The 22,750-nt window shown below is 34.7% G+C and overlaps 1 protein-coding gene and 1 long non-coding RNA gene across 2 annotated transcripts in view; one reads left to right on the top strand and one right to left on the bottom strand.

The window, feature by feature from the left end:
• Positions 1–13,286, top strand: part of ACTR3 (actin related protein 3) — a 36,734-nt gene extending 23,448 nt beyond the window's left edge. Inside the window, exons 6-12 of the mRNA XM_081313051.1 lie at positions 1,164–1,271; positions 3,201–3,344; positions 5,284–5,457; positions 7,075–7,167; positions 8,048–8,173; positions 9,961–10,044; positions 12,135–13,286. Coding sequence (XP_081169177.1) covers positions 1,164–1,271; positions 3,201–3,344; positions 5,284–5,457; positions 7,075–7,167; positions 8,048–8,173; positions 9,961–10,044; positions 12,135–12,230 — 825 coding nt within the window. The 3' untranslated portion in view covers positions 12,231–13,286. The remainder of the gene's footprint in view (positions 1–1,163; positions 1,272–3,200; positions 3,345–5,283; positions 5,458–7,074; positions 7,168–8,047; positions 8,174–9,960; positions 10,045–12,134) is intronic.
• LOC308659446 lies at positions 1,160–7,853 on the bottom strand. Its single transcript, XR_014024538.1, has 3 exons — positions 7,063–7,853; positions 3,267–3,330; positions 1,160–1,266 (listed from the first exon to the last, which is right to left on the bottom strand). It is a non-coding gene; the product is annotated as an uncharacterized lncRNA (long non-coding RNA).
• Positions 13,287–22,750: the final 9,464 nt, after the last annotated feature.

The following is a 22,750-nucleotide window of genomic DNA, read 5'->3' as shown; positions in this document are numbered from 1 at the left end:
GCCCTTCTTTATGATCTTTGTTTCCTTCTGACTGCTGTTGACTGTTAATTTGGTATATGTAAATCACTGTTCCCGGTATGGGACCTTTGGTCCTGTCTTTTTTTCTGTCGTTGGATAGCTTGCTTAACAAACTACGAGTACTAGTGATGCTGTATGAGAGGGTGGCTAATAGTTTTGTAGATAAAAATGCACCAACTGCCTCTTATGGTTAGGTGTGATGTGGAAATATCACCAATGTGCAAATCATATTAATGTAGAATTTCATAAAGTAATACAAATTAACTTTCTATCAAATTGAGGTAATAGCAAAATCATCACATAAAGTATAGTTGTCTTTGTTTTATGTGATCTATAATTGTGAACTCTGCTTCTCCTGTCTACTTTCAGGATATAGAGCACCTTATAATAAGAGTTTATTGGATGAAAGAGCAGCATGGCGCCTATAGTTTTATTGTTTCTACACTTAACTCTTTCATAGTGTGTCCATGGTTTACTACCACAGTATTACTTTTGATAGGATTTTTTTTTGTTTAACATTTACAAGACATTTGATATTTGCAGTTGAAGAAAATCATTAAGTCATTCTGATTTATTAACATTTCTTTTCAATATTTATTGAATATGTATATTATACTTCTTAACAAAGGAGTGATAATATACCTGATTTCTATATTGGAAAGATTACATAGTAAGAAACCCACTGTAATACAGTGAACAGTACAAGTAGGAAAGGATATTCTTAACACGATACCCTGTTGAGTTTTTCTTATACCTGAACTCATCATATTTGCAATCACTTTATGCCAGAAAGATAAGATGAAAAATAATATTGTATTTTTGGCCTGTTTAAAATTAATGTAGCTTCAGTGGGATAGTGCTGCTTTCCATCAATACTTTGTCTACTCAGATTGTCTCAGTGCTTGAGTGGAATTTCAGAAGAGTTCTAGCTTTTTTTCTATAGTGCTGCTGCAATTATTTAAAACTTAACAAACTGTATTTATGTTCTTATATGTTCTTTATTTTCTTTTGCACTTTATTCTTGTAATATGGATAATTTTCTTGGGCTATGTAATGCAGTATAAATATATTGAATGATTTTGTCTCATGTAGCATTCATTTTTGGATATTATGAAACACTTATGCTCAAACTGTTTCCTTGGTAGGCTGTCCTTGCTTTAGCTGCATCTTGGACATCAAGACAAGTAGGTGAACGGACACTGACTGGAACAGTTATAGATAGCGGGGATGGTGTCACTCATGTCATTCCTGTGGTAAGATACAATTACACAGATTAATTTATTAAAGTACAATTCTTAATACTGTAATTATTATGGAAAGCACAATCTTTTGTTTTCAGCCTTTTCCTAAGTTCAGTGCTATAATTATTCCCTACAAATTACAAAGTATGCAAAATTTTAACACTTTTATTATTTTTAACTAGTGTTAAAGATATATATAGGTAATCTAAATAGTTAACAAGCATTTAACACATATCTCCCTTGCTTCTCAGCTAACAAAGTGAGATAGAGCTTGTGGCCTAGAGGTTAAAACAACTGCCTAATGTGTAATCAGCCCAGGTTCGAATCTCAGAAGGGTATGGCTGACTGATGAAAACAAATAAGTTTGAAATGCATATCAGTCTCCCTTTAATTCTTTGTTAGCAATCTAAAATTTACACAAATATGAGCTGTCACTGTTGTGACTACTGCCTGTCGATGGCCTTCGGTTAGTCCGAAACAGGAAATAAAGATTTGTCCTATGTTTGGGGCCTACCAAGGTAATCTAAATAGTTAACAAGCATTTAACATATATATATATATATATATATATATATATATATATATATATATATATATATATATATATATATATATATATATATATATATATATATATATATATATATATATATATATATATATATATACGCACTCTAGCCACGCCCACCCGGCCCCCTGAGGGCAACTGCAATGCTGATGTGGCCCTCAATGAAATTGAGTTTGACACCCCTGTCTTAAAGCATAATGGTTTGAGGCTCAAGGTTGACTCAGCCTTCCATCCTTCCGAGGTAGGTAAAATGAGGACCCAGATTGTTTGGGGGCAATTAAGCTGACTTTGTAATAATGCCGCTTGGGTGTGTGTGTGTGAAAGCCCTAATAAGCAGGCATATACATAGAATGAAGGCTACTGCTAAGCTTGTAAGCCGCCCTGAGTCTTCGGAGAAGGGCGGGATATAAATGGAATAAAAAAATAAAATAAAATAAAATTATATATATATATATATATATATATATATATATATATATATATATATATATATATATATATATATATATATATATATATATATATATATATATATATATATATGAGATATATATATATATATATATATATGTTATATATATATATATGTTATATATATATATATATTATATATGTTTATATATATATATATATATATATGTATATATATATGTATATATATATGTATGTGTATATATATATATATATATATATGTATATATATATATATATATATATATATATATATATATATATATATATATATATATATATATATATATATATATATATATATATATATATATATATACACTATAAGGCACTTAAACAGTCTATTTATTTTATTTATTTTATTCAAAATTAATTCAGTGATAGCTAACCTGGTGTCTTCATTAACAGTTCCTAAAATTCCATACTTGTGGCTGCTAGGAATTAAGTCTAAAACATCAGAAAGACACCATTTGTTATACCTGCTGAAAAGATATGCCCTTCAAAGATTTCATGACATAGAAAATGCTAACATTGAAATACTTGTTTTGGTTCTCTCACCCTTGAGAAAGTGATATTAGACATTATTATTCGATCATGCTGTAGGCTGCCTTTATAAATAGAAAGGCAGGACATAAATGCATTATTAAAATGCTCTACAGGTGGTCTGTAACCCTGAAAAATGCAAGTCTTGCTACTTTTGTTAACTCTGAACATAAATTAGGGAGTGGGGGGAAGGGAGAAGGATTATTAGATTAGCAGAATTTTATCTTTTCATCTGCTTAATGTGTACCTGATGAGGTACAGTGGTCAGGTACTTTCTTGCCCAGGAGTGCACCAGTGGGAAGCAGAAGATCAAAGATAGTCTTTCTGATTGTCATTGAGGACATTTCTTTTATTTCCAGGCTGAAGGTTATGTAATTGGTAGCTGTATCAAACATATTCCAATAGCCGGACGAGATATAACTTACTTTATTCAGCAGCTGCTAAGAGAGCGAGAAGTAGGAATCCCTCCTGAGCAATCATTGGAAACTGCTAAAGCAGTCAAGGTAATATATTTAGTTAACATAAATGGATATATTAACAATACTTTTAATGAATATTTATTTATTAAGACCCAAATGCAGATTAATATATTAAGATTCAAACCCTGACTTTGCATATGTATATTCTGTACCATCCAGAAGTCTTCACAGCAAATTGGAATGAATCCCCAAAATGGCAACCCTCTCTACAATTATGCACTTGCATCAAGATTTTGTGATAACACCAGAAATGGTTACTCTCAATCTGGTGCTCTTTAGATGGCTTTGATTGCTGCTTCCATAATCCAGAGCCTCAAAATGGACATCTAATCTTTTCTGTTTTGCTTTTGTTGAAGGTTAGCTATTTCTAGTGTGAGCAGAGAGTAATGAAATGGAAGGAAAATGTCAGAGATAATCAATAGTTGAAAAGAGTTTCTTCTCTAGCTCCTAATAAAGCCAATGGCAACAGAGAGGAAGATGTTAGAAAGGTCTGGAAACAACTAGCTCTTTGTCTAGTCAGTACTTCACAGTTGTGTACTATTTAGATTGCTGAATACTTTCAAGGCATTTGCATCCCCGTAGGAAGATTCCCTTCATGCTTGGGTATATTACAACTTTCTAACTAGAGCTGCCTTTGAAGAGTGGAAATTTTAGTAGGTTCAGTATCTTCATCCAAAATGATGACTGAATATTCGTATGATTCTAGGCTACAAGAATTTGTTAACCCTATATTGTAAGTCAGTAATTGTTTCACATCAAGTTAATTTTAATTACTTGTCAACTAGGGTAGATTTTATGGCTAATCCATGAATAAATGTAAAATAGTTGATATTAGGAACTGAGAGGATAACTAGCAACTTTTTTTTCTTCTGTATGTTATAATTCGAAATAGACTTCTGGTTCTACATTGCAAAGACCTATAATTCTTTTCCTGGAAGTTCTTTGTCTACATTTTTCAACAAACACATCTATTATCGTGTTTCCCTGAAAGTAAGGCCTACACTAACAATAAGCCCTAGCTTGATTTTTTGGGGTGGGCTTAATATAAGCCCTATCCCCAAAATAAGCCCTAGTTTTAGGGTGAGACACACACTTAAAAATCAAGCTGGGGTGTAGAGCTGCCCCACCTGCCCTGCACCCACTTACCTTGCAGCCAGGCCTCTCCTTTCTGGCCCACTTCTTCTGAGACCTCTTCTGTAATCAGGCCTGCATTTTTCCGTCACAGGACTTTCCGGAAGGCCTGTGCCGTCAAGAACTGAGCTATGGATTCAATTCATAGCTCGGTTCTGCAAGACCTCAGCAGCTGAGCACCAAGCTATGGATTGAATCTGTAGCTCAGTACTCGGCTGCTTAAGCCTTCTGGAAAGGTCTGACTGCAAAATGCAGGCCCAAATGCAGCTGCAGAACTTCGGCCCCAGAAGAAGTAGACCGGCTGGGTGGGGCTGTCGGTGCCAGAGGTGAGGTAAGGTCTACCCTGAAAATAAGACCTGATGCCTCTTGGAGGGGAAAAAAAAAGACCTGATCTTATTTTCGGGGAAACACAGTATTATTGATAGGTTTTTGGTTATATGATTGTACAGTATGTTACTATAGCAACAATGCGTATGATTGCATTTTTCCATTACTGTCTTGGTGCTGAAAGAACTAAAACAGTTCAGGCTCTCTGGTTTCTATAATTTTTGATAGTGGGGAATAAAAATGTGTCTGCACTAAATACCAAGTAATAATTATCTAAACATAGGTGGTAAATATTAATTTTTGATATCTTCCCACTTATTCCATTTGTAAACTGCCCACAGTCACTTAGGGGACTTAGGCAATGTAGAAATTTGATAAATAAATAAGTACTAATCTGTATCTTAGTTTTCAAGGAAGCTTTTAGTCCTGTTTTATCAAAAAATGATGAGATGGAAAGCTTAGATATTTAGTCATGTTAATAAATATGTGTTACTTTTTTTTCCAGGAACGTTTTAGTTATGTCTGTCCAGACTTAGTGAAAGAATTTAATAAATATGATGCAGATGGTACCAAGTGGATTAAACAATATACTGGAATCAATGCTATCTCAAAGAAAGAATTTACCATTGATGTTGGCTATGAAAGATTTTTAGGGCCAGAAATTTTCTTTCATCCTGAGGTAAATTGAAGCATATTATGTGTGTGTGATCTCTTCCTAAATAATATTTGAAGTAAAAGAGGGGATGGTTGTAACATTTTAAACCTACACCAATGGTGTACCTTTCTTCCCACTGTGAATTAGTTTAATTATACCACCAATGTAGTTTTTATGTTGAGCTGTAAGGTTAAATGCTTCTCCCAGCTGATGCTTTTTTATGTTAAACTGCTTGATTCATTGCTTAGCATTTGAGATGTGTAGGTGGACTCTAAATTGTTCAGCATAAAATAACAGCAGGCAAACTAGAAAGAGAAAAGTGATCAGAGGACACATTCTAGCTTTCAGTAGGCTGAATCTGGCCTTTACAAGTGCCCTTTTTCTCTCAGAACAAATGTTTCTATTCTGTTTCCCCTCTGTAGTTCTATATGGCCCTGTGATCCTCTTCAGTGTGCATGCTTAAGCATATTGCGTCCATTTATCTATATTACGAAGTTGGAATATTTTGCTTTAAATCATAATGATATTGTTAGTCACTTTTGATGTGATATGATTGAAGGGCTAAATTCCATCCTCCTAGATCAAGATAAGTTTATCTGATGTGTTACATGTTTGAAAAATCCTACCTCTACATTTATACATACCTTAGAGATGGGTAACTGGATATCTCAGGGCTATATTGACCCAAAATTCCCACAATTGCTGGCATAGTTTTCATTATTTTGAGGTAAGAAAACAGTAAGTCTAGTATAAGCACTAAAATACCTTAATAGAGTTTTTTAAAAACTGAGAGAAATGCTCAAATTTTAGCAATAGCAATAGCACGTAGATTTATATACTGCTTCATAGTGCTTTACCACCCTCTCTAAGAGGTTTACAGAATCAGCATATTGCCTCCACAATCTAGGTCCTCATTTTGCTGATCTTGGAAGGATGGAAGGCTGAGTCAACCTTGAGCCTTTCAAGATCAAACTCCTAGCAGTGGGCAGAGTTAGCCTGCAATACTGCGTTCTGATTACTGCACCACCACAGCTCAGGTTATTTTTTCTCATAACCCAAAGCTATGCCTGCAGAAAATCCTGTCCTATTTATTTTCTATCACTACTCACCACAATGGTCTTAGACATCTATGGACATGTTAAATACAATCACAAAAAGCTTGTCCAAGCCTATTATAACAGAGAAAACAAGGCAGAAGTTGTGGATGTTTGTTTTGCTTCACTTTTCTAACTTCAGTTTCCTTTTAATTAGAAAAAGATTCTTCCCTAAATCTTTAGCCAAATCACTATTTCTTTTCATACATTGCTTCCCATTTAATGTGTGGATTAATTATCTCTAAATTGTTAAATTTATTCCATCTTCCAGCTTATGTTGTTGAGGATGCTAGAATAATCTACTAATCAATCCATTTTAAAAAAAAAACATATGTGGGCTAGTGCTTAAGGCACCAGGCTAGAAACCAGGAAGCTGTGAGTTCTAGGCCTGCTTTAGGAACGAAAATTGGCTGGGTGACTTTGGGCCAGGGTGGTTGTTGTAAGGAAAACAGGAAGTAGGAATATTAGGTATGTTCACCATCCTAAGAGAGAGAGAAATATAGCAAGGTAAAAATATAATAATAGTAATACCTACTTCTGTTTTCAGTTTGCTAATCCAGACTTCACACAGCCCATCTCAGAAGTAGTAGATGAAGTTATTCAGAACTGTCCTATTGATGTTAGACGCCCGCTGTATAAGGTTAGTGAAGCGAGAGAAGATAAAGTATGGATGTAAAAAGGTATCGCTAGATGCAAAGCATCTATTTTTTTCTATTTCCTAAAAATCCCCCTCCCTCTCTTTTAGATGAAAGCAGAGTTAAAACAAGTGTTAATAGAGATAACTAAAAATAATATTTGAAAGCATGGGGGTTGTATTTATCGTTTGATATAAATGTGATAATAACAAGTGAACATGGTATTAGCTGGTTGTGCTTATCGCTCTACTTGTGCTATCCCACTATGTCTGATGGGATTTGTACATGATTTGATGTAGTACAACTTATCAGTGTGAGGAATTAACATTTTGATCCTAGTCAAAACGTAGACATTATGCTGAAGTCGGTTGTCATGTGATCATTAAGCTAGGCTAGTTTGTGAAACTGAAAAGGAGTTTTTTGTGACCTCCCAGAATAAATGTCTCCTTGGAGACCTTTGCACAGGAATCCCCTTGGGCCTTGGGGATATCTCTGTTGAGCCAGCTTGGAAATGCTTTCTGTCAACAGAAGGTCATTTTATCTCCTCGGAATCCTCTCAGCTGCTGCCTGCCTCTTAAGATTTGCTTTTGTTCTGTAAGTTTGTTTGGTTCAAATTTATTAAATTTTGTTGATTGGTGAAAGCATATTTGGGCAATGCTATTCTCCCTTCTTAGGGTGCTCAACATGTTACTTAAATGTACAACTTTGCCCTTCTGTGTAGGAAATAAAGTTTTTGAACACCTCGCATGTATGGAAATTGCAACTATTTTTCTGTCTCTTATGACTGGCTATAAATGTCATTATTACCACTATTCCTAATTCCAGAAATGAGTATTTCACTTTCATTGCTGCATAAATGATTTAATTTTGCTTGTGCAATTTCAGAATATTGTCCTTTCTGGAGGCTCAACAATGTTCAGGGACTTTGGACGGCGTTTGCAGCGGGACTTGAAAAGGACTGTAGATGCTAGACTGAAACTCAGTGAAGAACTGAGTGGTGGCAGACTGAAGGTTTGTTTCCTAGACAATACAGTGCATTGATGTGGATGGTCAGTGTTTTCTGATGTAAATGTTTGCTTGGAATGGAAACTTTTAACAAGTTCCTTATATTACTGAATAGAACAGTATTAATCTGATTTTCCTTGTTATCTGTGTACCTTTTTATTAACGTAGAAAAAGCACTCAGATCTGTGCTTTTGAAATGAACAGTTATGATGTAGTGGCAATCTTTATCACCTAATGCAGGCAACTGAGTACTTGGTGTTTCAAAAATCCATAGGCAGTTGATCTGTTGGTCGCCTGGTGTTTGGGTCCTTCATCATCCCAGTTGGCCCAGTTTCATTTTACCTCATTATTTGAGGTAAAATAAAGTAATAAAGTATTTTATTGATTATTATTTTAGTTAACTACTGTGTTTTTCATCGGCCCTACAATATCTCTGATGGCTGGTGTAGATACTAAAAACATGAAAAGCAGATACTAAAAGCATATCCCTTTTAATATTATTGAACAATTGCAATTAAATATTGCTTGGACCTGCAAGTATTAGTGAGTTAATATTGGCAATAACTTAACTATGGGGATACAGATCCTCTGGGCTTGGTGAGGCAACAAGAAGTAGCCATAGAGGCTTCAGTACTATCCCCTAGTACTGTAAGCATCAGAAGCAAGTATCAGAAATGATTTAATAAGGTCTGTTCTACACTGTATATTCTGAAAGTATTTCAAGTTTGAAAGCCAGCTACAAACACTCTGAACAATCCCTTACCTGCTCAAAATGCCTTTTCAAAGTTCAGATAGTTCAATTGAAATCTTTGGCACATCTCTAATTTTGAGAATCTTTTTCTTGTTTAAAATTTTATTTTGGTCTTTACTAACTAGTACTAAGCTAGGTGTTATTTTGCTTCAACTCTGCATGTTGCACATTAGGAATGACCAATATTATATTTATTAATATTCAATTGTATTTTATATATAAATAGTGATCACAATAAAAAATGTGATGAGCTTAAAAGAGATTTATTAGAATTTAAGAAATTAAGAACTTAATAAAGGTGGCTTGGTACTTTGCTAAATTTTAACTGCTAAATTATTTTTACTACTTTTAACATGGAATTGCAATGGAATTAAAACAAATATTCACAATGATAGAATACAATATGTTAATATTAATTTTGAGGTAAAACATTGGAAGCTTATTTATATTATTATTATTATTATTATTATTATTATTATTATTATTATTATTATTATTATTATTATTATTATTATTATTATTATTATTATTATTACTATTTCCCAGTAAGCTTTTTGCTAGAAAGCTAGCTCATTCTTTTTACATAGAAATGCCAGGAATTAAATGTAGAAATTATGTATCAAAAGTATATTTTTCAATTAGGCAATTGATCTATTGATCTGTAAACTATATTTTTAGTGTTATTTCTTGAAGTCATCCAGCTATGAGGCTATATGAGAATTTGGTTACAAATAATCAGAGAATTCATCTTTCTCATCTCTAGGACTGTGCAGATCATGCTAATCAGTCAAGTGATTCTTGTTAAACTAACCAAAAAATAAAGTTAAATAAAACAATAAAAATTCAATTAAGGTTGTGTAAATCTATTCTTAATAGATTTGATGGCACAGTGGTAGGTTTTTGTGTTTTAATCTTGTTTTGCTCCTTAGATTAATGCTAAAGCATTAATTTTTATACAAAATAATATTGTAATATAGTAAAGTTTGTATAAGTAAACTTGTACATTTTTGTGGAATTAATGTGATTTTGTTTTCCACTATAGCCGAAACCTATTGATGTACAAGTTATTACTCATCATATGCAAAGATACGCTGTTTGGTTTGGAGGATCAATGCTGGCTTCCACAGTAAGTTTACAAAAATAGAAAAGAAATATGAAGAGATTGTTCACTACAACATTTATTGTAATATTACTACAGGTAATTGGCATTATAATAAATGTTGTAAAAATATTCAGGAAGAAGTTTCTTTAAGATTTGTTTGATTGTAAACTGCCCTGAGTTGGCTGAAAGATGCATGGCTATATAAATGTTTTAAATATATAAATAATTTTTGGTAAATAGAATACCAAATACAATAGGATTATCAACAAATCATGAACTACTCAAAGGTTTCAGTGTTTTTTCCTGTTTGAAAAGTCTTAAGGCCAAATAATGTAAGCTTCTACAAATTTGTAAATCTTCTAGCTTATCCTAGATAAAAGTTCTACCTATCCTTGTCCTAAACTTTCAGACCAACATTGGACTAGGAAGAGATTGATTGATTGATTGATTGATTGATTGATTGATTGATTCATTCATTCATTCATTCATTCATTCATTCAATTTATATACCGCCCTTCTCCCGTAGGACTCAGGGCAGTTCACAAGGTTTTTTTAAAAAAAAAAAAACAGATACAACAATTACAAAACTTAAAATCAATTAAAAAGAATTATATATGATGTGGACAGGATCATGGGGAGGCTGAGAATTTTTAACTGGGGTTTTTATTTTTATTTTCACGGATAATTTAATCTTTTTAATTGTTTTTTAACTTTTATATTTTGTATTGGTGTGATTTTAAAATGCCCTGTAAACTGCCCTGAGTCCTTCGGGAAAGGGCGGTATATAAATCTAATAAAATTAAAATTAATTAAATTAATTAAATATAAACCTTGCAATAAAACCCCAGTTAAAAAACAGTTAAAATCCCAATTAATATGCTCAGTCCAGGCCAGAGAGCTCAAAGAGCCAGGTCTTCAGGTCCCGGCAGAATGAGCGAAGGTCAGGGGCAGTCCTAAGCTCTACAGGCAGCTGATTCCAGAGGGCAGGCGCACCCACAGAGAAGGCCCTCCCCCTGGGTATTGTCCGTCGGCAATCTTTTACCGGCGGTACCCTGAGAAGACCCTCCCTGTGGGAGCGCACAGGACGAAGGGAGCTTGATGCCGGCATCAGGTGTTCCCTCAGATATCCCGGACCCAAGCCATTTAGGGCTTTATAGGTCATCACCAGCACCTTGAATCTCACCCGGAGGGCAACCGGAAGCCAATGCAGTTCGCGGAGCAGAGGTGTTACATGGGAGTATCGGGAAACCCCCATCACAACCCGCGCAGCTGCATTCTGCACCAGCTGAAGCCTCTGGGTGGTCCCCAAGGGCAGCCCCATGTAGAGAGCGTTGCAGTAGTCCAATCGGGAGGTCACAAGCGCATGAGTGACTGTGCGCAGGGCATCTTGGTCCAGATAGGGCCGCAACTGGTGCACCAGGCGAACCTGGGCAAAGGCCCCCATGGTCACGGCTCCTTTATGATCTTCAAAACTGAGCCGTGAGTTCAGGAGGACGCCCAAGTTGCGAGCCCTATCGACGGGGGGTAACACCTCACCCCCCCATCATTAAAGGTGGAATAGACTGGTTAGTCCGAGATGCTGGTATGCACAGCCACTCAGTCTTGGCAGGATTGAGACAAAGCCTGTTTCTCCCCATCCAGACCTGGACCGCCTCCAGGCAACGGGACATCACAGGAGATAAAGAACTTAACGCAGTCAGACCCAGACTTTTGAAACAGGAAAAAAACACTGAACCCCTTGAGCAGTTCATGATTTTTTAATAGGAGTAGTGAGTGCCTCAAACCATCTGAGATGTGTTCCTGAGAATACCAGAAAAGACATTAAAAGTTCAGGTCCATTTATTCTAGAGACCCATGCCCTTAGCCTTCAAATGCATTAAAAACTGAACACAATATTCAAGACCAGTAATTTACTGCTTATATCTTCATTTCAAAGATTGGAAACTTATTTTTATAGGGTAACTGCATCATTTGTTATACACATAACATAAGGACAAAGGTATCATCTTTATAATGGAAATTATCCCTTTTCCAAAATGTTTATTTTAATAAATATAAAATTGCAATAGGATCCAATGCATTAATTTAATTTTCTCTCTTGTTTTCTTTTTCAGCCTGAGTTCTACCAAGTATGCCACACCAAAAAAGATTATGAAGAAATTGGTCCTAGCATCTGTCGTCACAACCCAGTTTTTGGAGTTATGTCTTAAATCTGACATTTAATTAATTGAGTTTAGCGAGGCAAGGAAATGGTCTTTCTCAGTGCTTGTTTGTCTGGATGGTCGGTATTAAGATAAGAAACATGACTTGAAAATAAGAAAAAAAGACCAAACACAATTAAACAGGAATATTTTAATAACTGTCTCAACATGCTGATATAGAGGGAAGCCAAAACAATTCAAAGTGTTTTTTTCTTTTGAATATTTGAAGCTGTGCATAAACAAACAAAAGAAGTTGGTCTTTGTTCTTTTTGTGCCCTAATATTTTGTATATTAATGGAATATCCAAGATTTGATGGGATTTGATGGTATGTAGATAGTCAGCTCTATAATTCTTCTGTTGTACTCTTAATTGTGTACAATGCAAGAGCCTGTTTATATTTCCTACTTTTTTATACATTGAGAAAAAAAATATCAGTGATTGAAAGTAATGTTAATATTTGACAAGAAAAAACACCAGTGACCAATTGGAGGGGAATGTGAAAATTAATAATGCCCCCATGGAGTCTCATCATGTAAATCGCTAATAATGTCAAAATATGACCAATCTTCCACTTGCATTCCATACACAACGCAACTTGGCAAATGCTTTTGGAAATGAGGGGCTAGAATCTTGGATTAAGTGATGTTTGCTAGTGCTTTCTGATTATTCGGTGCATTTTCATTCTATTTCTTGCTTGGGGAAGGGGCGGGAAAGTAAAGACAAGACTGTTGGACAAGTATTGCAGTTCTGTAGTGTCATTTCTAATTGCAACCAAATATTCCGATTATGAAAAATGGGTGTATTCCACCATTCCAATAAAGACACAACATTCTTTTTTAATATTCATGTGAGGCCTTTCAATTTCGTTGTTTAATCATTTGTGAAGGTCCTTCTAATCTGCAATTACAGTTTCTCACTCCATAATTTGGAAAAGATGAGAGGGGATACATGTATGCAAGTGGTGTATTATCTATTTAATAGTATAATGCAGTTTTAGAAGCGTAATTCTAATTAAATATATGTTTTTCATGAGATTTTGGTAAATAAAGCTGTTGCATTCTTGGCGTCTTGTCTCACAGATTTGATACTGTAACTCAAGAGAATCAAGTATAAGAACTATACTGATGGTATGTTTAGTCAGAAGCAGACTTGGTGGGGCTGAGTATCAAGTACGTAGAGTATGTAAAAATAGAAATATTGCTATATTTAACTGAATGTCATGACAAAGCTCTCCTTGGCTGGGAACCTTGAGCAGAGAAAGTTTCTGATCATTCAGAAGTATAATAAATTTCCATCTTAAACTTTTGGGTAAGTGTGGGGTGGTCATAACAGGAGACTGGGTCTTAAAGTGCACCCTGGCTGTGATCCATGTTTACAAATATTGAATGAACAAAATTATAACCTAGAATGACATCTGAATCTAGAATTATGTTAGATATGCTCACACGATGCAGGATAATAAGCTTGCTATGAACCAGGGTTTATTAAGGGCTTACAAATCCACTTTAAAATCTAATTTTTTAAAAAATAGTTTTTATTGAAGTTTAAAAATGCAGAGATTAAAAAACTAATGCAAACTAAGAAAAATACAAAAAACAAAAAGTGCAGATAGAAAAAAAATCAGAGGAGGGAAGGAAATAAAAAAATAATTCAAATTTGGATGTCCCATGAAACTATCCCCATCCTGGTTGGTTTACCTGCTGATGTGAAAAAAGTAAAGCAGAAATTGGAAGCTGCATACGTGACTTCATTCACAAGTCAGGATTCCTTTTGTTTTACTGTTTACAAAACCTAGCATTTGTCTAAAGAATAGGATTTCTTCATAGTATCACAGACTGAACTATATGTAGCCTGAAGTGAAGTATCATATATGATACCAAGATCTATTTTGTGGATTTCCTCATAGAATCAAGGATTAGCAAATTGCCATAGATTTGTGCCAAAAGATGCCTTTTGGTATCTAACTCTGATTATCAAATAAACTCACCAGAAAGAAGTAATTGTACTTCTATGTATTTTAGATTCAATTATTATTTTTTTCACTGAGTTTAGTTTAAAAATTAAGGATATTTATATAAAATCTTGATTTTAAGGCCAGTTATGGGGAAGGGATGTCCATTAAATCTATGTTTACATAAGTGATGTATGTTTGTCAGTTATATGATTATGGAAGTGATATAATTGCTTAATTATGCAGATCAAGTAAATTGTATCAGTTACATAATTATGGAACTTGATGTAATGTTACTTGTCTGAACTGCTTACAGTGGACATTGGGGGGGCTAAGATGAGTTGACTTTGCATCTGAAGTTGTCTGAACGGATTCATAAAACCTTGCATCAAACTGAATAATGATTTACTTAACTTCTGGAGAAATAGTACATTACTTCAGGAACTGTCAGCTCTTGATTCTGAAAAAAATCAATGGTATAAAACACCAATCCTATACAGATATGTACAGAAGTAAGTTCTATGCTACACAGTAATTCAGTAGGACTCAAGTGGAATTAATTGTGGTCAGGTTTGCAGTCCTGGTCTTCAAGTAAATAATCTTGCTTATTTTTGCATTGTAGAGATGATGCTAAAACTTGTTCTTCATCTCCAGTTCCTCAAACCTTATGTTATAATACTGGTTTGTAAAACAGTTCTTTTTAGTTGCCAGCTGATATGATTAGTTGGTAGTAACCTGTATTTATACCAGTTAAAATTATTTAAATGCTTATTACAGAAATTAAAAATAAAATAAGGTTTTTCTTTTTGATGACTTCTATCAGTCCATCCTGCGTGTGTTAATAAGTAAAAGGTTAATGGCAAGAATTTACTTACTCTTAAGTGACTTGTAAAGGAACTGGATAATTACTTGTTTTTGTAGTAACTGGAATGCATTAAATTATTTTTTTTAAAAAAATCCAAATTTCAATGAAATACTACTTATAGATGAAAGCCTCTGCTTAGTACTTAATAAACTCATTGTAAGGAATATGTATGGATTTTCTATTTAAAATGAAATTTGTTGAAGAATTATATGAAAATCCTGTGTAATAATAAAGAATTGGCATTACCAGAAAATTGTGAAAGACAATTTTGAAAATAATATATTGCATGTAACTGCTAAATATTAGATTACATATATAATGTGTACTGTTCAAATCTTTAATAAAAGCTTTTGCTGTCTTCTAGAAACAGCAGACAAAATTCTGAACAAAATATTGGTTCTTATCTCCTAAACTTCAGCATTTAAAATAGCCTTTGATTTATTGAACTATTCTGTCAGTTTGTGTATGGAGAACTTAAAATTGTGGGTTTTTTTAATTTTGTGTTTTTTTAAAATTTTGTGTAGAATCATAATACTAGAATTTCTGTTTTGATGTACCTATATAGAATGTGTCTTTTTCGCATGACACTATTTAATAGAGAGGACTAATTTATATGTTGTCTGAATTAGGCTAGGCCTGTGATGATCATGAAACAATACCAGTGTAATTTTGGGCATTGTAACTTGCTTTCAAGACTCCTTGAGTGCAGAGCCTTCAAATCTAAGATAGGTGTTTTCTAGGCAACTTAAATCCACATATAAAATGAAAATATTTCCCACCCCCATCCTTATGATTGTGCCTTTCAATATAGATATGCCTAGGCTAAATATTTTTGGCAAAATCTCATGGTTAGATTTTCTGAAATGTCAACATGGGCTTTATCTTATTAGTGTTTTTCATTTCCATTCTAACTGACTTTGTTAAATAGCCAAATCATTGGGGGAGGAAATGGTGTTCCAAATTATGGCCCTCTGCTTTTACTGCCTTGCAAACTAGCTAAGGAACCATAACAATCAACAGATTCCTCTACATGATTGTCCTGTTGAGATTCATTTGTGTGTTGTGCAATTAGCTCACATGGTGTAACAAGATGGTGGGTTTGTTGTCACTGTGAGTTGTGGTGGGGCACGAAGGGAGGCTGAGCCAATCTCAATGTATTCATGATTGTACTTTGACAATAAAGGTTCATTCGTTCATTGCTGGCCTTGTAATGCAGCTCAAAGTCTTGACAGCTAAGTAAACCTCTCTTGTGGTAGTATTTATTTAATGTGATACACTGAGGCTGCTTTACCAAGGAATACCTTAATTTCCCCAGCACAATTGTACCAATTTGTTTTTAAGAAAGTTTAAGAGAAACTGAAGCATTTATGTTAATTTGGGAAGCTGTTTTTAAGCTCAGAGAATTAGGGAATGATATCTAGAGATTCTTGCATGGCCAGATCTGTCCCCCAAATCTGTAAAAAGAAGACAGTCAAGTTCAGATTATGTGTAGTGTTTATTTTTGAATATCATGTAGGGAGACCTTGTTCTGCATCTGTCTTTCTACCTCTGTTACCAGTTGGGTCTAAAAACAAAAGGATGGATGCCTATGAAGGTGTCCTTGGTACTGAAAACAAATTTCTATTTAAAATGCTCTTTTTCTAGCATCTAGCCTGCAGTTTCAATTTCAAAACAAATAATTAAAAAGTATGATTTGTTTGACTATAATAATGTCCCCCCTTTTATTTTTTAAAAGTAGTCACATTGCACTGGAATTTAATATATGGTAATACTGTATTGTATATACAGTTGCAAGAAAAAGTATGTGAACCCTTTGGGATTACGTGGAGTTTTGCATGAATTGGCCATAAAATGCGCTCTAAACGTCATGTAAGTCACAACAATAGAAAAACACAGTCTGCTTAAAATAACACTACACAAACAGTTGTTATGTTTTAATTGAACATAACATGTAAACATTCACAGTGCAGGGTGGAAAAAGTATGTGAACCCCTAGCCTAATGACTTCTCCAAGAGCTAATTGGAGCCAGGAGTGAGCCAACCTTGACTCCAATCAGTGTGATGATATTGGATGTGTTGCTGACAGCTGTCCTGCCCTTTAAAAACACACACCTGTTTTGGGTTTACTGGTCTCAAGAAGCACTGTCTGATGTGAACCATGCCTCGCAGAAAAGAGCTCTCAGAAGACCTACGATCAAGAATTGTTGACTTGCATGAAGCTGGAAAGGGTTACAAAAGTATCTCCAAAAGCTTTGATGTTCATGTGTCCATGGTAAGACAGACTGTCTACAAATGGAGAAAGTTTAGCACTGTTGCTACTCTCCCTAGGCGTGGTCGTCCTGTAAAAATGACCAAGAGCACAGCGCATAATGCTTAATGAGGTAAAGAAGAATCCTAGAGTGTCAGCTAAAGACCTACAGAAATCTCTGGCACATGCTAACATTTTTGTTGACACATCTACAATAAGGAAAACATTAAACAAGAATGGAGTACATGGGAGGACACCACGGAGGAAGCCATTGCTGTCCAAAAAGAATATTGCAGCACATTTGAGGTTTGCAAAAGAGCACCTGGATGTTCCACAGCACTACTGGCAAAATATGCTGTGGACAGATGAAACCAAAATTGAGTTGTTTGGGAAAAACACACAACACTATGTGTGGAGAAAAAAAGGCACAGCACACCAACATCAAAACCTCATCCCCACTGTAAAACATGGCAGAGGGAGCATCATGGTTTGGGGCTGCTTTGCTGCCTCAGGGCCTGGACAGATTGTTGTCATTGATGGGAAAATGAATTCCAGAGTTTATCAGGACACTTTGCAGGAAAACGTACGACCATCTGTCCGTCAACTGAAGCTCCGCAGCGGATGGGTGATGCAACAGGACAATGACCCAAAGCATACAAGTAATTCAACAAAACAATGGCTTCAACAGAACAGAATATGCCTTCTGGAGTGGCCCAGTCAGAGTCCTGACCTCAACCCGATTGAAATGCTGTGGCATGACCTTAAGAGAGCGATTCACACCAGACATCCCAAGAATATTGCCACACTGAAAGAGTTTTGTGAAGAGGAGTGGTCCAAAATTACTCCAGATCATTGTGCAGGTCTGATCTGCAACTACAGGAAACGTTTGGTTGAGGTTATTGCTGCCAAAGGAGGGTCAACCAGTTATTAAGTCCAAAGCTTCACATACTTTTTCCACCCTGCACTGTGAATGTTTCCATCTTATGTTCAATTAAAACATGACAACAGCTAATGTTTGTGTAGTATTATTTTAAGCAGACTGTGTTTTTCTATTGTTGTGACTTACATGACGTTTAGAGCGCATTTTATGGCCAATTCATGCAAAACTCCACGTAATCCCAAAGGGTTCACATACTTTTTCTTGCAACTGTACACATGCAGGTATGCTTACCATCTTAAACTATTCTATATATATTTATTGAGCAGCAGAAATGTGTTAATTGCTGTTTAGGTATCTAATGAAAATGAAATTCAAAGCTAGACATTGATATAATAGTATTAAACTATAATAATGAACAACTTGATAGAGTCCTGACATAGAACACTACGTCTTTTTATGTTGTACGTTCAAACTCGTCTCCAGTGTTTCTAAGAGCATTTCTAAAAAATGAAAAATGTATTCTAAAGTCCTTAAAACACGATTCGAAAAAATTAAATCTATGCCAATCTCTTTCTTCTTTAGAACCAGTAATACTGATCTTTATACTAGCTGTACACATTATTTCTCATTTCAGCATTATTATAAAATAACTTCAGACTGAAGTAGCAGATAAAAATCAGTAGTTATTAAATCAGAAGTAGTGATTTACATCAGTTTTTGGAGCCAATCCTCTGCTTATACATGGAATATTATGCGCTTCTGCAATGTATATTTTCCAATATCTGCTCTGACTTTATAATGAAACTGGAATCTGAATACATCTGTCTATTATAGTGACAACCAGAATAAGCCTCTTAAAGCATGCTTCCAACATAAGGCTAAAGAACGCAGAACTCCAGTCAGTCCAAGTCGATGATAACTTGTAGATAGTGATTATTAGTCTTGAATTTTTAGAATGTGCATGCTTCAAAGCTATCCCTTATGTCAATAGTACCAACCATCAAATGTGCTATCATTGTTGGCTGATATTTTAACAGCTCACAAAGAAACTGAATAGGTTCTTCCATTTCTGAAGAGGCTTAATATGTCAGAAAATAAAAGTCAGTGCTCTATAATTGGAAGTATGAATCATTTACTAAATATCTTGGCCCCACTGCCCTTATGTGTTAATCTTTATCCTGATAGAAATCCTAAATGTAGATACCATCAAGTGGTAAATATGTGGCTACATCCCTGTTTAACTAACTGGGGAGCAAGTGTATTAACATGAAAGCACAGAAGAGACAAAGATTCCATCTCTTAGGGCAGTTTTCTGTTTGCCTTGTCATTTGATCAGCTACACAATCTGGATTTTAAATAAGTGTAAACATAGAACTGTGAGGCTCATTTTACTGTGGTTTTTTTCTGGTTTACTTAGGATCATAATTAGGTTTATTGTTCACTTTTGGGACTGACCCTTTGGCTGTCTCTCAATTGCATTTTATGTCTTAATTTGCTTTTCTGTACAACTTTCAAGATACTGTGTAAAAGCTCTTGTTATTCCAAACCTAATTTGCCTATCTTAATAAAAGTATAATGTATAATTCTGGAATACAAGCCAATATGATCCAGTGTGTGCATAGCTGTTTTTTTCCCTTTTTAATGATTATTTTACACAAAAGTATAATCCAGCTGATCACTTATGCTGATATGCATGATTCATGTTTTTTAGAAAAGAAATACGTGCACAAAGTGATCCAGAATAATTACCTACTGAGATTATTTAGCCAAGACTGTTAATACTTGTTAATAATAGTCTGGAAGTACTGGGAAGGGTCAATTCAAAAATGCTATCCTTCATTCCCCAGTTCCCTGAAGAGTTAAATTTTTAATCTGTCCTGAACTTCCCATTTTCATTGGCTTTAATATGAGAGAACATTTCCCTTTTTCATAGTGCATATAAGTGTACCTACCTTTGTCAGATCAATTCTGTACTTATTTCCTTTTTTATTTCCAAGGTTCAGATGTTGAAACCAACACAAAGAGGTTATTTTAGTCTTTGGCTGCTTTGGTTGCCTATTGATACGCAATTTCCAGCTGTATCCAATCTTTCTGATGGGGAGTAATAGACGATGCATGGTATAATTTTTTATTCACCACCATTCCAAGATTCCCTTCCTAATCAATTGCTGTATGCCAGCCGAGATTTCTTTAGAGTAGATTGTCAGAATTTTTATCTTTCTTTACTTGGAGTAATGTGCATTAATTCCTAATCCCACAATCAGGAGAGATCCTTTCAGAGTTTTTTTGTTTGGGCTAGTCCTGTTAAGGTGTCATCAGTAAAGCTGGCCACTCTGCTTAATTTTTAGATGTTTATGAACAACTTAAAACATGCTGATCCCCACATTCTTTCCCACTGTACTTAGTGTGCATCTTTACCTGTTCTTCAAGGAATAATTCATAAGAGACAGGTAACTTGTAAACTGCAGGCAGACCTTAAAAGAATTTTTGATTATTTCATCCTGCTAAAACTGGCTTCAGGGTGAATGTGTTATGGGAATCAGGATGGGAGGCAGATGGTTGATGGTTCGCTTTTCCTCAGCAGTTTTCAATGCCATCAAATGTGGTGTCCTGCTGAATCTTTAGAGAGATCTGGGAAGAGACGCTACTGTTTCTCAGGTAGATTTCAGACAACGTTACTTGAAAATCTTTTTTTTTTTAAGTGTCAGGGCTCTGGTGTATCTCCAGCGCTTTTCAATATCTACATGAAAATGCTAAAACCTCATAATATTTACAGCCGTGTTCTGAAATCTCCACTTCATGACATACTTTTCATAAATGTCTGCTTGTTCTTAGTAGTGAGTTAAAGAATGAATGATTCTTCCCTTCTTATGAGAGTCACAGTTCCAGACAAGAAGTAGATTTTTCTGAGGATTATTTCCCAGAAGATTATATGTGGTTTGTGATGTTTTAGGATCCAAATCTCTCTGGTTCCTTTGACAGAAGCAACAATCAAGACTGCTTTGTGTTCTTTTGATACACCGGCCGTATCTCTTTCTGGAAGGAAATGTCTTTAGTACTGTACATGGGCCATTCATCTCTAGGTTTCACTAGTATAATGAACTCTGTGAGGCTCTTGTGTATATAGAGTGGATATTTATTTATTTATTTATTTATTTATTTATTTATTTATTTATTTATTTATTTATTTATTTATTTATTTATTTATTTGATTTATATACCGCCCTTCTCCTGAAGGACTCAGGGCGGTGTACAGGGCAATAAAAATAAGAATACATTTGATACAGAACTAGGCAGATAACAGGAATAAGTGCTAAAAGCTGCCAACTTCTTGGTAAAATACAAAGTACTGGTTCTTGCATTTAAAACCATATATGCTTGGATCTATGTTGCTTGAGTAATTCCTCTTTCTATTTAGCTATTTCCAAACCTGGCCATTCATGAGATCATTGGGTGAAAGTCAGTTAAATTTGCTGTGACTGTTCTTGTGATTCTTTATACTTGGAACTGAATATCCTCTATAGTGGTCTCAATTCTTTCAAGTGCATTTCCTGCTGAAACTGATGTGCTAAGTTTTAACAAGGTCTCAAACTCTCATCTTTTTTTTTCTACAATTTTTATTAGTTTATCGAAGTATAAAATACAAAGAAAAATGAAATGAAAATAATTTTAAAATGAGGGAGGAAAGGGGAAAGAGGAAAAAGTGTAGGGTAAAAGGGGAAAGGAAAAAAAGCATTGACCTTGAACTCTTTTTAATGCAGTAGAATAAGATAATGATATACAGCCTCAGCCTCTTACTTTTGCATAATAATACATACTAGCCATTTCTATAGCAACAAACCAATTTAATCAACAAAACTCAAAATCAAAGTTTCATTTTTTCTGCCACCTGAAGCATAAAGTCCAGAAGCAGTTTCTAAGTAGAAGTGAAGTTGGTTGCATTTTTTCAACTCCATCAGCTTTTGCAGCCAATCACCCATTGTGGGAATTAAGGAGTTTTTCCACTTCAACTCTCATCTTTATAAATGCTTTCTCTTGCTTGTAAGTTCCTTTTTTAAGCTACTACTATCTCTGTTTTCAAAAAAATTATCAAAATACACTAAGAAGCTTAAATATCATCATAAAGTTGAATAAATAAATTAATAATAAGCCTAAATTGTGCCATAAATGTTAAGTTTGCTTTCGTATCTATAAATAGAAAGTTTCAAATTAGCAAAACTAGAAAACACATATACATGGTGATGAACTATATTCAATGTTAGACATGTTCTAAATCAAATATCTGCAACAAAACTCAAATAAGGAGAGGTTCCTGGTCCTTCGGATATCCTCATCTCATTTTAAATTGGGTTCAAAACTTCATTGATAATCAGAGCCACCATTATAATACAGACTTTGCATTGTCCTTCTGGGATTTAGTGGCCACATTCTGCATCACAAGAGTTTTCGAAATTGGTTTTAAAACTGGTATTACCAGAGTAAAAATGCAGAAAGGAATTTTCAGAATGGATAGCTGGCAGCATGCAGAACAGGATTTCCACTTGAAGGAGTCTGAGAGGCCACCACATACCTGTGCACGTATGT

The sequence above is a fragment of the Vipera berus genome, assembly GCF_964194415.1.
Source record: "Vipera berus genome assembly, chromosome: 1".
NCBI classification, from domain to species: Eukaryota; Metazoa; Chordata; class Lepidosauria; order Squamata; family Viperidae; genus Vipera; species Vipera berus.
The sequence above is the reverse complement of the archived record's forward strand: the minus strand, read 5'-3'. Positions and strand labels throughout refer to the sequence as shown.